General features: G+C 43.4%; 1 protein-coding gene across 2 annotated transcripts in view; it reads right to left on the bottom strand.

Moving 5' to 3' along the window:
• Positions 1-3432: 3432 nt before the first annotated feature.
• The window catches only part of LOC147417832 (protection of telomeres protein 1a-like), a 49356-nt gene continuing 40506 nt past the window's right edge, over positions 3433-12282 (bottom strand). The window contains exons 4-10 of one of the 2 annotated variants that reach the window (XM_086507295.1): positions 5447-5538; positions 5069-5371; positions 4898-4974; positions 4497-4555; positions 4000-4209; positions 3672-3922; positions 3433-3571 (exon numbers count right to left, since the gene is read on the bottom strand). In XM_086507295.1, coding sequence (XP_086363421.1) covers positions 3707-3922; positions 4000-4209; positions 4497-4555; positions 4898-4974; positions 5069-5371; positions 5447-5538 — 957 coding nt within the window. In that variant the 3' untranslated portion in view covers positions 3433-3571; positions 3672-3706. Of the gene's footprint in view, positions 3583-3671; positions 3923-3999; positions 4210-4496; positions 4556-4897; positions 4975-5068; positions 5372-5446; positions 5539-12282 lie in introns of both variants that reach the window. The other variant, XM_086507296.1, reaches the window with a different exon arrangement.

The raw sequence follows: 12282 nt of genomic DNA, 5'->3' as shown, positions 1-12282 counted from the left end.
CAATTGGCTCAAACAATCTCTTAGGAGGAGGTCTCGATTGCAGCACGCGCAGAGAGAGTCCCGATTGCAGCACGCGCGCGCGCGCGCACACACACACACACACACACAGAGAGAGAGAGAGAGAGAGAGAGAGAGAGGTGCTTCAGGAGCTTCTTGTGCAGGCGTCATCCCTTGGAGTCCATGGCAAGGCGCCCGACAGAGGACAAGGGGTGAGGGTGGCGGCAGGCGAAGCGGAAGGGTGGGCGTAGAGAGACTCGCAGGAGAGTAAGAAAGGCTTTTTTTATATTGAATGGAATTACACTGAAGCATCTGAAGGCAACTGATTGAGTGGTTAGGTGGGGGCCCCACAAGTTGATGCTACTTCCATCTGCATAGGTTTGAGTCCGCTCTTCCTTTTATGAGGTAAGCCTAGGAGATTAGGTGTAAACAAGGGAATCACATGGAATCTTTGAGATAAATGAATATAATAAAAGTAGAGCGAGTATTTGAGTATTGGTTTGGACTGAATATTTTCCATGAGGCCATCACAAAGCTTTAACGCGGCCAATTCACAACAGGAGCGTCCTTTTTTTTTCCAAATGGAGTTTTGTACTCACAAGATAGAGACAAAAAGAAAAATCATCCTCTGAATGGACTCTCTCTCTCTCTCTCGTATGCCATTTCCCTCTTGAATAACAGGGTTTGAGTTCAAGTCTCCTTGTCGGATAGATCTCTTGGGATAGTTTCCTACGACATTAAAACAATCTTCTTCTTCTTCTTCCTCTCTCTCTCTCTCTCTCTCTCTCTCTCTCTCTCTCTCTCTCTCACACACACACACACACACACATCACCTTGACATGATAAAAAAAACTCTCCTCTTTTAGCAATTTTTTCTATTTCTTTTAGTATGCCTTTGTGAATATACACATTTTAATATAAATTCATAGTTTGCTCTTTTATAAATATAGAGGAGAAACCCATACCACACTTCCTGCCCAAGTTGGCTCAAGACTTCCGAATCCTCAAGCTTATTCCCATTGGTTTACAATATAAGACTAAAAATCAATAGAAATAAAGCTCAAGCTACATTATTCCTAATCAAAGTAATATTCAACAACCTTAACGAAACAAAATGAAAGATTACAAATCCTACCATTTTTTACAAGATTTTAAACCAAAAGAGTTTTCACTATATTCCGATCTAGCCACTAGGATAAAGGAACCAATCATGAAACATCCTCAAGAAGGAAATTTACTCAAATAAAGCATTGAGATGAGGTTTCAAAAATATCAATCTTGGTATTGTTTAATTCATCTTTTCATGACAAATATGATGCAATTTTCACGTTACGAAAATGTCTAAATTTACAAAATTTCCCAAAATTACTGTTTTGAAATCAAGTGTCTCTATTATGGTTCCACTACACCAACTAGATGGATCCACCGAGGCATAATTATTTGAGAAGCACAACCTAAGACCATCACTCAAACAAAGAAAGAGTGTAGACTGTGGTGGTAATCCATGTGCGAGAAAAGACCATCGTCCTAATCATTCTCTATTCTGTTTAAGATTTTTCTAAAAAGGATCTCGCAAAATTGACATAGAATTTCCAATATTTTACACAATTATCTTGAAATTTCTAGTGGTTTTTGCTCATTCTCTTTTTGTTGTCATTTGTCTTTTGAGTTTTTGAATGGCACAAGTGTAAGTTGGGACACTCTTCTCAAACAATGGGAGTAATGTCTAACACATCCTACTTCATAAGCCATGGAATTTTCTTTGAAACTGGCATCGAAGACCTCACCAAAATAGAAAAATTGTTGAAGCTATGGTGAATTTTACATTGCTTACCAATTTATGAGCACCAATGATCTATTTTTTCTTTTTTCCATTTGCAATTGAAATGCACATGCACAAACAATGAATACATACCCTTGTTGCAAGTGCAGATTGAAACCTACTGAAATGATTACTTACAAAGCTTGCAAGAGCCACCACTAAATCTTAGAACACCAGAGAAGATCTAAGAATCCATTTGAAACTCACAAAGGGATTTTTCATCAACACATGGCAAGTTTTGAATATTGCTTTCATAAAATTGCAAGTATCAAATTGTACAACTTTCAAGGAACAACTACAAAAATACCCTATGAAAATTGGGGAAATTCCCAAAATACCCCTCAACTTTTCAAAGGAAGGTTAGTTCTCCCTCGACCAAATATGATAAAACTGGGATTTTGGATGGTGTCGTGGAGTCTCAAGTTGAAAATGGCTTATTATAAGTAGACACAAATGAGCTCATTGGTAAAAAAAAATTATATAAGACACTTAAAGTGCAAAATTTGGAGAATCCATCCAAACTTGATACAAGGTATTTTAGGAATTTCCCCAAATTTCAAGGGTACTTTAGTAATTTTCTCTAAAATGATTGTGCTTACTCTTGGGTGCTACAAGATTTGATTGATACCAAGGTTGCAATGGCTTACAACCTTGAACCTTGGACAAATGATATATAGGGTAAAACCTCCAATAAAGTAACAGCTCCAATACAAGGACACCTTTTGTTTGGCTCTACTCTATTTTTTCAATGCTCAAGTGTCATGATGGGGTTATCAAGAGATATGAAGAGATTTTGACAAGAGCTTTCTTTTCAGATAAGTTTTGCTCAAAATTATTACTTGAAGTGGAAGATTGAATACCCCAATTGGACTTTCCCTCGACTAGCCCCTATATATGAAGTGCCATGGGCCCTGCTACTTCTCCACTTTTCCACTTCAGATTTTTACCCCGTTTCTTCTAGAGAAGAATTATACTGCATCTTTATTGTTGTTGCCCTAGTCTAGAGTAAAGCTTACATGTGCAACATCAACCTCTTTTCTTGAAGCATATGATCTAATATTGACAGCATTGTATAATTCTTTGCCCACCCTATACAGTTTTAGGAAGGGCTATTGTTCTTAAGTTCCACTACATACTTTGCATAACAAGAGATCTTGAATATCATTCACTATGTATGCCCCAAAGCCCCACCTCCATCACAAGGGTTGTAAGGGAACATAACCAACATCACCTTCTATATGCGAGGAGATCAACGTATCTCACAGCAAACAACCATACAGAAATGACCTTATTCGACTCAAAATGTACAATGACCCTACAAAAATATTCTAAGACAGGAAGTCTTCCTTTTTTACAAATTTTTAACCAGTATCGAGTCTTTTAGCTGCCATGGACCATGCTAATGTGTCAGTGCCCAGCCTGTATTTCAGCGTTCTGGCATGTCAATTGAATGATGCTTTCAGCTGGCTGAAGTGGTAGCACTACATGCAGCCAAGCTGGAGTTGGATTCATTGGTAAAAACTGAGCTCTCAGCTGTGTCCTCAACCATCAGCCTCACAGCGAATCCACAATATGTCGGTTGAGATTTGAAGGACTGCAACTTGCCATGGCACTCGTGCTCTTTCTTGAATCTTGAATTTGCATGATGCTTATGAAGTGCTTCCGGAAAGGAGAGTATATAAGTTGAAGACCACCCCAAGAAGCAAAGGCTCTTGGCAACCCGGCCGACCCAATTGTGGAAGCCAATCAACCCTGGCACAAACCTGACCATGAACAAAACTGATTCTGGACAGAGGAACAGAAGGAAAAACAGCACTTCAAAAACCTTAAGGCGCTTTCTAACATTACTTACCCTCGGCATCAGGCAAGAATTGTTCCAAATATCTTCTAGCGTCTTGTCTCCCAAGGATTCTCCTTTCGTAAATAATATGACTTCAGAAAACATTTGATCCAAGGAGGGTTGTATCTTATTTCAGATTTGCTGCTTCCATACGAGTTATACTCCTCCAGACCTAGGAGCTCCTGTACTTTTCTTTGCAATGCACCTTTGGTTGCACTTTCCTTATGAAGATCAGTAGCTGGGTGGCCATTGAAAAAATGCTCCTGCATGATGAAGGCATAAAAGTTACCAACATACCTTATAGGTAATAGCACATAGACAGTGGATGAATAGTCTATACCGCATCCACATCACACAAATAAGCATTAATTCTTGCAGTAGGATCTTCCAATGTCAGCCTTAATCTGTACATGTACCCAGCCTTCAAAGGACCTTGTTGGCTTAGTAACATAGTAGGAAAAGTGCTAGAGCTTTTTTGCACACAGAACTCCTCTATTGCTGGTGGAAATATTGAGATCACCCGTACAAGGCACCGAAATTTGAACGTAACCTGTTGAAAAGAAACAAAAATCAAACAAAACCTCATGTGCTCACCAGAACATTTTTTTGCCATTAATCATCATATGGTAATATACCTTACATAGTTTGATGGCAATATACGTGTTCAAACACAATGACAGATCTTACATAGTTTGATGTGCTCAACAGAACATTTTTTTTCCCATAAATTATCATATGGTAATATACGTGTTCAACCAGAATGACAGATCTTACATAGTTTGATGTGTGAATTGTTAAAAATTTGAATTGCTGAATAGTCCTTTTGTTGTGACAAACCTGCGGATGGTTTAGGATCTGTCTCAATGTTGAAAACCTTAAGTGCTCGTTATCGGTCACTGCAAACCGTTCAAACTAAGTTATACATCACAAAGCAAATTCACTAAAAATCAAACGTCTGCATCTCTCAAAACAACGTAATTGACCAGACTTCCCCCTCACAATTGGATGAAAGCTTGATAGTACTGCCCTCAAACTGCATGCAAATGCTGGCAAAGCGAACAACTTAAGCTACTGGTACGCAAGATGTTCAGACTCTGACCTGCCATTAGGCTACTCGAATGGGTTTTGATATTGAAGGCTGAGAGTGGGCTCTTTTACCGCTACATGGATTGACAACTAGCTGGTGTTTAGTAAAAAATGAACATTTCAAAAAAAATCAAATTTTTTGGTGACAATACCTGTGATGGAGTGTAGAGGCCTAGGAGCCGATTGAGGCAAACACCCACACTCATCATCAATGCGCTCTTGATAGGCTCTATAAATTGAATGAAAATCTCATAAATTCTTCATATTCTGTCACAAAGCCAGAAAGGTAAACAGAAAGATATATAGAGACAAAATCAACACACCGTTGACATTTACCGACTAGGTCAGAGGTTAGTGGCAGAATACTGATTTTGCTTTCATGGACAAAAATAGCCTCATAAACGCCGTTTTGGATTCTGCATGTTAAGTTGCGGAATTTGATCCAAGTACCAGGAGTGGGTAATTGCAGAGGTAGCTCTTCTGTGGGTATATGTGGAACAACTGGCAATACAGTCCCAAAAGGAGGAAAAGTCGAAACCACGTCTCTTGAAATTGGAGGCAAGCCTTCTCGCCTTAGTTCTGCCACAGGATCCTGGTTGTTTTCATCCCTTACTTGTGTAGCAGAACTACAGTGCATCAAAAAGTAGAGAAAGATAAAACCAGTCAGGAAACTTCAACAAGGTAAAAGAAATGGCACTCACGGCACCGCCAAGGAAGAGGGTGGAGCATCTGTCCCGTCCCAAACATATAGGATGATAACATGATTGGACTCTTGATGGTCAACCACCATGATCTGTCATGACCACGATACAATCCATCACACCAAGAAAATATTCCTTCTTGCTCTCTGCTAAATTAAAGTCTTTAGTATAATACATGCACTACAACTCTGCTTCAATAATCTATGTGGCAACACCAATGAATATCTCATGAAACCCAAGAGTCATGGATGCTACGGGTCCTGATGCGTCACATCGGATGGGTGACAGGGAGCATCGGGAAGAAGTATTCAACCATCCAAGAACGGACATCTCTGTTGCGTCATAGGGTGGGTGACATAGAGCATCGCGAAGGAGATTGTAATGTAAGTTCGGTGAGAAAAAGGGCTAGGGGGTGGGTATTCCTGACACGTCACAAGGTGGATGACAAGAGCATCCGAAAGGGAATATTCCATAGTCAGGAGGAAATTCCGAACTGGGTTAGAATTGTGCATAGGAATAAGCAAGCAATTGAATGAAGATGGATAACTTTGAGGAAAAACCAATGCTTTCTAAGAAAGTGGTTGCTTTTCGGGAAAGCAGATGCTTTTCCATAAAGAGGTCTATGTTAGCATTGCATCTCTGCATGAAACTGCATCTAGGGACGCCTAGGTTGTGACTGTGTAAGCATTGTTTTCAGCTTATAAGGTCTATTCTTGCCAGGCTGCCAGAAGCTATAAATGCAATCTCTTTCTCACTTTCAAGATAAGAAAAAACCAGCTTTAGATGCAAGGAGGTGCTGCTGCAGATTTCAGTCGCAGAGAAGACACCGCCGGTGATGCTTATGGCTGCCACGACTGTACTGGATGTCACCAAGACCAAATGTTCCCATTGCAACAAGCTGCTATTTTTCTCTGTTTCCAGCCCATTAACGTCGTAGATGGGGTTGATTTACGAGAAGGAACCCGAGAGCACACCTCTTCTGTGTATAGGATTGGAAGAGAAGGTTTCTATGTGAAGAGATCTCTTCCAGGAAGTTTCTTTTCAAGAACCGAGTTTGGTTCGAAGTGTGGAGACCTCACTGGTAACATTTCTCATGTTTGATCTCTAAGAATTTGTTTGCAAGAGAGTAGGGCAGAGGAAGGCATAAGCCTTTGCAAGAGAAATGCGCTCTGAGGAACTAGAGCCAGATCAGCCAAAGGGTTTTGCATCCTGAGTTTGGGAGTAGATCCACGAATCTGAGAGTGGTAGACTCTTGAGTTGGGATCCGGAAGTAGAGATTCCCGAGGAAGGACTTTGCGTCCAGGAAAGCAGAGTTGTTCTGCAACAGGACTCTGGGGGTAGAGTCGAGGAAAAACGAGTTGTAGGGATGCCATGCCTTGAGTCTGGAAGGTGAGATCCAGAGGCGAGAATCTTGGTTCTTGAGGATTCAGAATAAGGAACAAAAGTTCCTTGGAGTACGGTTTTGCCATGAGAACAAAAGGCCGAGGCTTCCAAGTACTATCGAGTCTGATTCTAGAACAAGCGTTTTAATACGTTCAGTTCAAGTGCTTGCATAGACTTCTCCCCAGTAATCAAGATACTCTTACAAGGGGGACCAGCCCATCTTCTCGTCCCCAATATTGTTTCAATCTTCTCACTCTTTCTCCCCATTTCTCTCTATATAAACTGGCTTCAGTATTAAGTGATAAATTCTATTTATCCGAGTATATTTTATATCGTTATGCGATCCTGTTTGTGACAATGGTATCAGAGCATGGTGTCCTCTCTGTTGGGGTAAATGTCTGGACGTCACCTCGATACCGTTTCCACCGTGTAGCTCTGATCGAGAGCTTTGCAGATAAATTTTCTGTATATTCTTTTAGCCCACCATTTTGGGCCTGTATAGGCATTATACTTCATTTATTGGCCTTTGGGCCATTTGGACTATTTTTAAAGGTTTCACATTGTCCAAGTGGCCAAATGGCCCATTTAATAAAAAGGGTCCCAAAACCCTGCATTGACACTCCACGCTGCCTCTCTGTGTCTCTGCGCGCGCGCACACCGCTTTTTTTTTACAAGAAAAAGATCCTTCAATAAAGCTGCCCAAAGGGCTATAACTGGCCTCTACTAGAGAGGGTTACATCAGAAATATGGGGAGACTCTCCCAATGATAAGACATGATATGTATAATGAGGGCTAATCGCGAGATCGGAGGAGGAAACAACCACACCCATGGCTGGTAATGCCATCTAGGCATCCCTTGAACCATGGTGAAGAAAGGCCCTGGGCACCAAAGTTGCAAGAAAGCCTCACGGCGCTCCCACATGCGGTCGGAGCTACCTGAAATCTCTCAAACTGGCTCCCAAGTGTATGGATCAATGCCACGAACAATCTCTGCCGATGGGAAAGGACGAGCCTCAAAGATGCGAAAGCAACGGGCCCGCCAGATGAACCAGAGTGTTAGGCCGCAGATGAGCTCCCAACACCGCTCTCTATCATTGTACCACTCCTGGGGGATGAGCTCTATGGCAGGCTCTCCGACCCCCCTGATCACTATGATCTTGCTGATGGAAGCCGTCTCAAATTGGAGCACTGGGCCCGTGAGTGTGGATAGGCTGCAGCACCCCAAGTGTCCTGGCAGACTGTGGAAAGTGTTGGCATTAGCCGAAGAATCCGAAGCCAAACTTGATGTGCCATGCGACAGTCCCATAGATAGTGACGTTGAGTCTCCAATAGGTGGCCACAAGCTACACATGTTGCAGAGAAGCTGCTGTGTCCCAACCAACTCCCAACTGCACTAGCTCTATGCGCAATCAGCCACTTAAACATGGTACTCTTGTAACTGACTTGGACACTCCAAGTCGAGAATCTACCGTGACACCACAAGAATTCACTTCAAACAGTTCACAGTTCACAATTGATTCGACACTGGCCCCGGTGGAGTTCCGTGCCTAGAGATATTGGCCCCAATGACTGGCGCCCCTTTCGGTATTTCTTTTTATATTAATCTGCAACCCAAAGTACAAGGGAGTGGTCGGGACTCACTCTCAGACTTTGCGGCCAGATGCTCCGAGAAGTGAGAGCCCAAGAACTCTTATAAAGGTTTACAAAGGATGCTAAAAGTAGAGCCCAAAAGCTTCAAAATCAAAAGCCTTGCCAAAAATAAAGCAAAAGCTCTCTATCTCTCACAAGCTCTCTTGAGTAAATAAAGCAAAACTTTTTTTTTTTTAAAGTAAAGCTCTCTCTCTCTCTCTTCTCTCTCTCTCTCTCTCTCTCTCTCTCTCTCTCTCTCTCGCTCTCTCTCTCTTTCTTCCTCTTGCGTAGAATAAAGCAGTAGCCCAAAATCTGCCAAAAGTTGCCCACGTAAACTCACGTACACTGTTGCCACGTCATCAGTACGAATTTCCGTGATCTGCATCGCGAATTGCGGGCCTGTCCATACGGTGCCTACCACCTCAGCATCACAGCGGAATTTTCGGGCTTGCCTACCACTTCAACACTGCAGCCAGCCAGGGCGGGGTGTACAATCTGCAACCCTAGTATGCCACGTCACTGGTTTGTGACATACCCCTCTTGAAAGCATTGTAATCACCCTCGATTACGCCTGCAAAACAGACAGAAGCCATAAACTATCTTAGCAGACACTGACTGTTAGTACCGATGCACTAGGAACACACATCTAGCACATGTACCAATCGGCAGTCACATCACACGACATCAGAGGACATCACAAGACATCACATGACAAATCACATTCAACATTCATTCGGATCTCAGACCATGATTTATCGGCAATGCAATTAGTAATCGCATCTAGATCCACGCAGGACCTCGTAGATGCCCGATTGACTAATCCCTATTGCAACCATGTCTATCGAGATCATTCAAACCGAAATGCTGCATTCATTTCGTCTATCAGTTCCTGCACTTAAACAAGTTTAGAACAAGTCAGTATCATGTTCGGGAATTCCAGTTCAAAAAGTCATTACAGCAGAATACTATCAGCTCACAGTATCCCTGAAACTCAAGGAGACATCAGTGACTTTAGTATCAAAAATCGAGGCAATCCGTTGACAAAGGAGTGGGGCGACTCCCCTTTTGTGCATACTCACTGCACCAGGTTCCGCCCAAGCTGAATTCGGGGTTCCATTTAGAATAGACTATACTAAACCAAATGCTTCGAGGTAAAGATTCACAATCCAAGGAGTATCTGCCAAGTGCTCCTCCATTCACTTCGCACGCAATGCGGAGTAGGTCTTGAATTGAACCAAGAACCGTCTTTTCGCTTTACCTTTTAGCTTTCTATCCTTTCTGTGCCAATCTCTGTTCTGGAACGAGTATCTGCTCGTTTTCTTCCACTTCGGGTTGCTGATCAAGCTCCCCATCATCGGGCACATCGCCTTCAAAAGGCTTCAAGAGACTCACATGAAAAACATTGTGAATTCTCCAAGTTTCGGGCAGCTTCAGTCTAAAGGAGACATCATTTATCTTTTCGGAGATCTAGAAAGGTCCGTAGTATCGCATACTAAGCTTTGGAAAAAGCTTCTCCTTTCCCTTTTCTTTCTCAGGCGTGCCTTCTCAAAACGTAAGAGCACCCAATCGTTCTCCTTCAATTTCAAATTGCGATGATGGCGATCTGCTACCTTTTTCCGAGATTTCTCCAAAGCCTTCCAGACCAAGTCCAAGTCCCTCATGAACTAGTCGGCGAAAAATCTTATCTTTCGTGCTAAGGAAGGGTGAAACCTTCGTAGCCAAGTCAATAATCTCAAATAGCACCTTCCCCGGACCCTATCAAAGAGTTAATCGTGTTTCTGTAGGCATATTCCAACAGAGGTAAAAACCTTTCCCATTCAATCTTCTAATCCGAGATGTAAGACTTCAATAAATCCAGTACCACTGAATTAGCAATCTCTAATTGCCCGTGAGTCTGCGGGTGGAATGATGACGAGATCAGCAACCGTGTGCCAATGCTCTCCCAAATAGCCGTCTAAAACAAACTCATAAACGTGGGGTCCCTGTCGGAGACAACCGTCTCAGGCATGCCATGTAATCTAAAGATCTGGGCAATAAACAATCTAACCCACACTGTGTTTTCGGGAGATCAAAAATGAAATCCATTGCAATACTTTTCCAGGGGCGGGTGGGTATGGGCAAAGGCTGTAACAATCCCTCTGCTTTATGCCTTGACTTTCTGGCATACCAAGCAACTGCACACAAAATCGTCCACGTCCTTCTTGAGTCTCGGGCACCCCTTTTGGTATTTCTTTTTATATTAATCTGCAACTCAAAGTACAAGGGAGTGGTCGGGACTCACTCTCAGACTCTGCGTCCAGATGCTCTGAGAAGTCAGAGCCCAACAACTCTTATAAAGGTTTACAAAGGATGCTAAAAGCAGATCCCAAAAGCTTCAAAATCAAAAGCCTTGCCAAAAATAAAACAAAAGCTCTGTGTCTCTCACAAGCTCTCTTGAGTAATAAAGCAGAACTTTTTTTAAAAAAAGTAAATCTCTCTCTCTCTCTCTTTCTTCCTCTTGCGTAGAATAAAGCAGTAGCCCAAAATCTACCAAAAGCTGCCCATGCAAACTGACGTGCACTGCTGCCACGTCATCATTTTGGATTTCCGTGATCTGCGCCGCGAATTGCGGACCTCTCCGTACGGTGCCTGCCACGTCAGCATCACAGCGGAATTTTTGGGCAAGCCTGCCACTTCAGCACTGCAGCCAACCAGCGCGGGGTGTGTACAATCTGCAACCCTAGTATGCCACGTCACTGGTTTGTGACAACTCTCCTCAACTCTCTGCTGTCCCACAAGTGCTCCCAGAACCCTGATAAGAACTCGGCTGCGAGAGCCTCCTCCTGCCAATGAAGTGCTACAACAGGGCAAGCCTCGCTCTGTGTTGCCAGTATGTGGTGCCCCAAACGAGCTGTGTGCTAAAAGAAAGGGGTCACTGAGTGATCGGCTGAAGAGAAAGGATCTCGCCAAGGACCACTCTTTCGGGTCCCATTGCACTCGTACCAAAGGGCGGCTCTCCCAAGCCCGAAGCCGCCAGTGTCTTGACTCAAGATCTGTTGGGTCGAGATCTATGACACAAGTTCTCCCACAGATGCCCACAACTCAGATCCTTTGAAAATAGCACTCTACAACCTGTGGTGTGTCTACTGAGACTCTGTGAAGACGACCCTCTCCCTGAACCTCGAAAAACATGCAGGATCCCGACTCTGAGAAAGCCCTAACTGCAATGAGGACCTCCAATCGCGTGAAAGCCCCCATCCAACTGGGAGCTGTTGTCTCAAGAGGGGTATGCCACTCAGCAGGTATAGCCTCTGTAATATCGTGACACATGCTTTGCACCCCCTCATGCCTCGTAGTTGGATTCTCTCAATCTCCTCGGAAAGGCCTGAAAATTGTAGCCCATCTCCAAAAGTACGAGCTGGACACTCTGCCATGGGACCCCAAGAAACATGAGGCCTGCTACCAACCAAGTGGCCTCACTGTGTGCTAACCATGGGGTTCCAAACAAGAAGCGCTCCTCAATGCATGTGGACCGGTACTGCTCAAGGCCACTCCGCCGTTTCTCCCAAGACCTAAAAAGGCTCACAGCAAAGCGGTCCTCCCAACTCTTGCTCACGCAATTTCTGTGCATCTATGTGAAGATCCACCTGATGGACGGGCTCCAAGGGCCGCCCATATGAGGGACTTGGGCACAAATCCGGCGTAGCAACAACTCCTTCGAGGGCTCCTCCCTTGAAAGATGTCCTTTGACCAAAAGCTTTCCAAGAAGGGCTCTGCTCTGCCATGCTGAGTCGATAATCCCCGGCCCTCCCTAAGAACATGGTAAATTGATTACCCGCTAAGAC

Source organism: Adiantum capillus-veneris, chromosome 30, assembly GCF_014529385.1.
Source record: "Adiantum capillus-veneris isolate H3 chromosome 30, ASM1452938v2, whole genome shotgun sequence".
Lineage (NCBI taxonomy): Eukaryota > Viridiplantae > Streptophyta > Polypodiopsida > Polypodiales > Pteridaceae > Adiantum > Adiantum capillus-veneris.
Note: the sequence above shows the minus strand (reverse complement) of the source record. Positions and strands in the feature narration are given on the sequence as shown.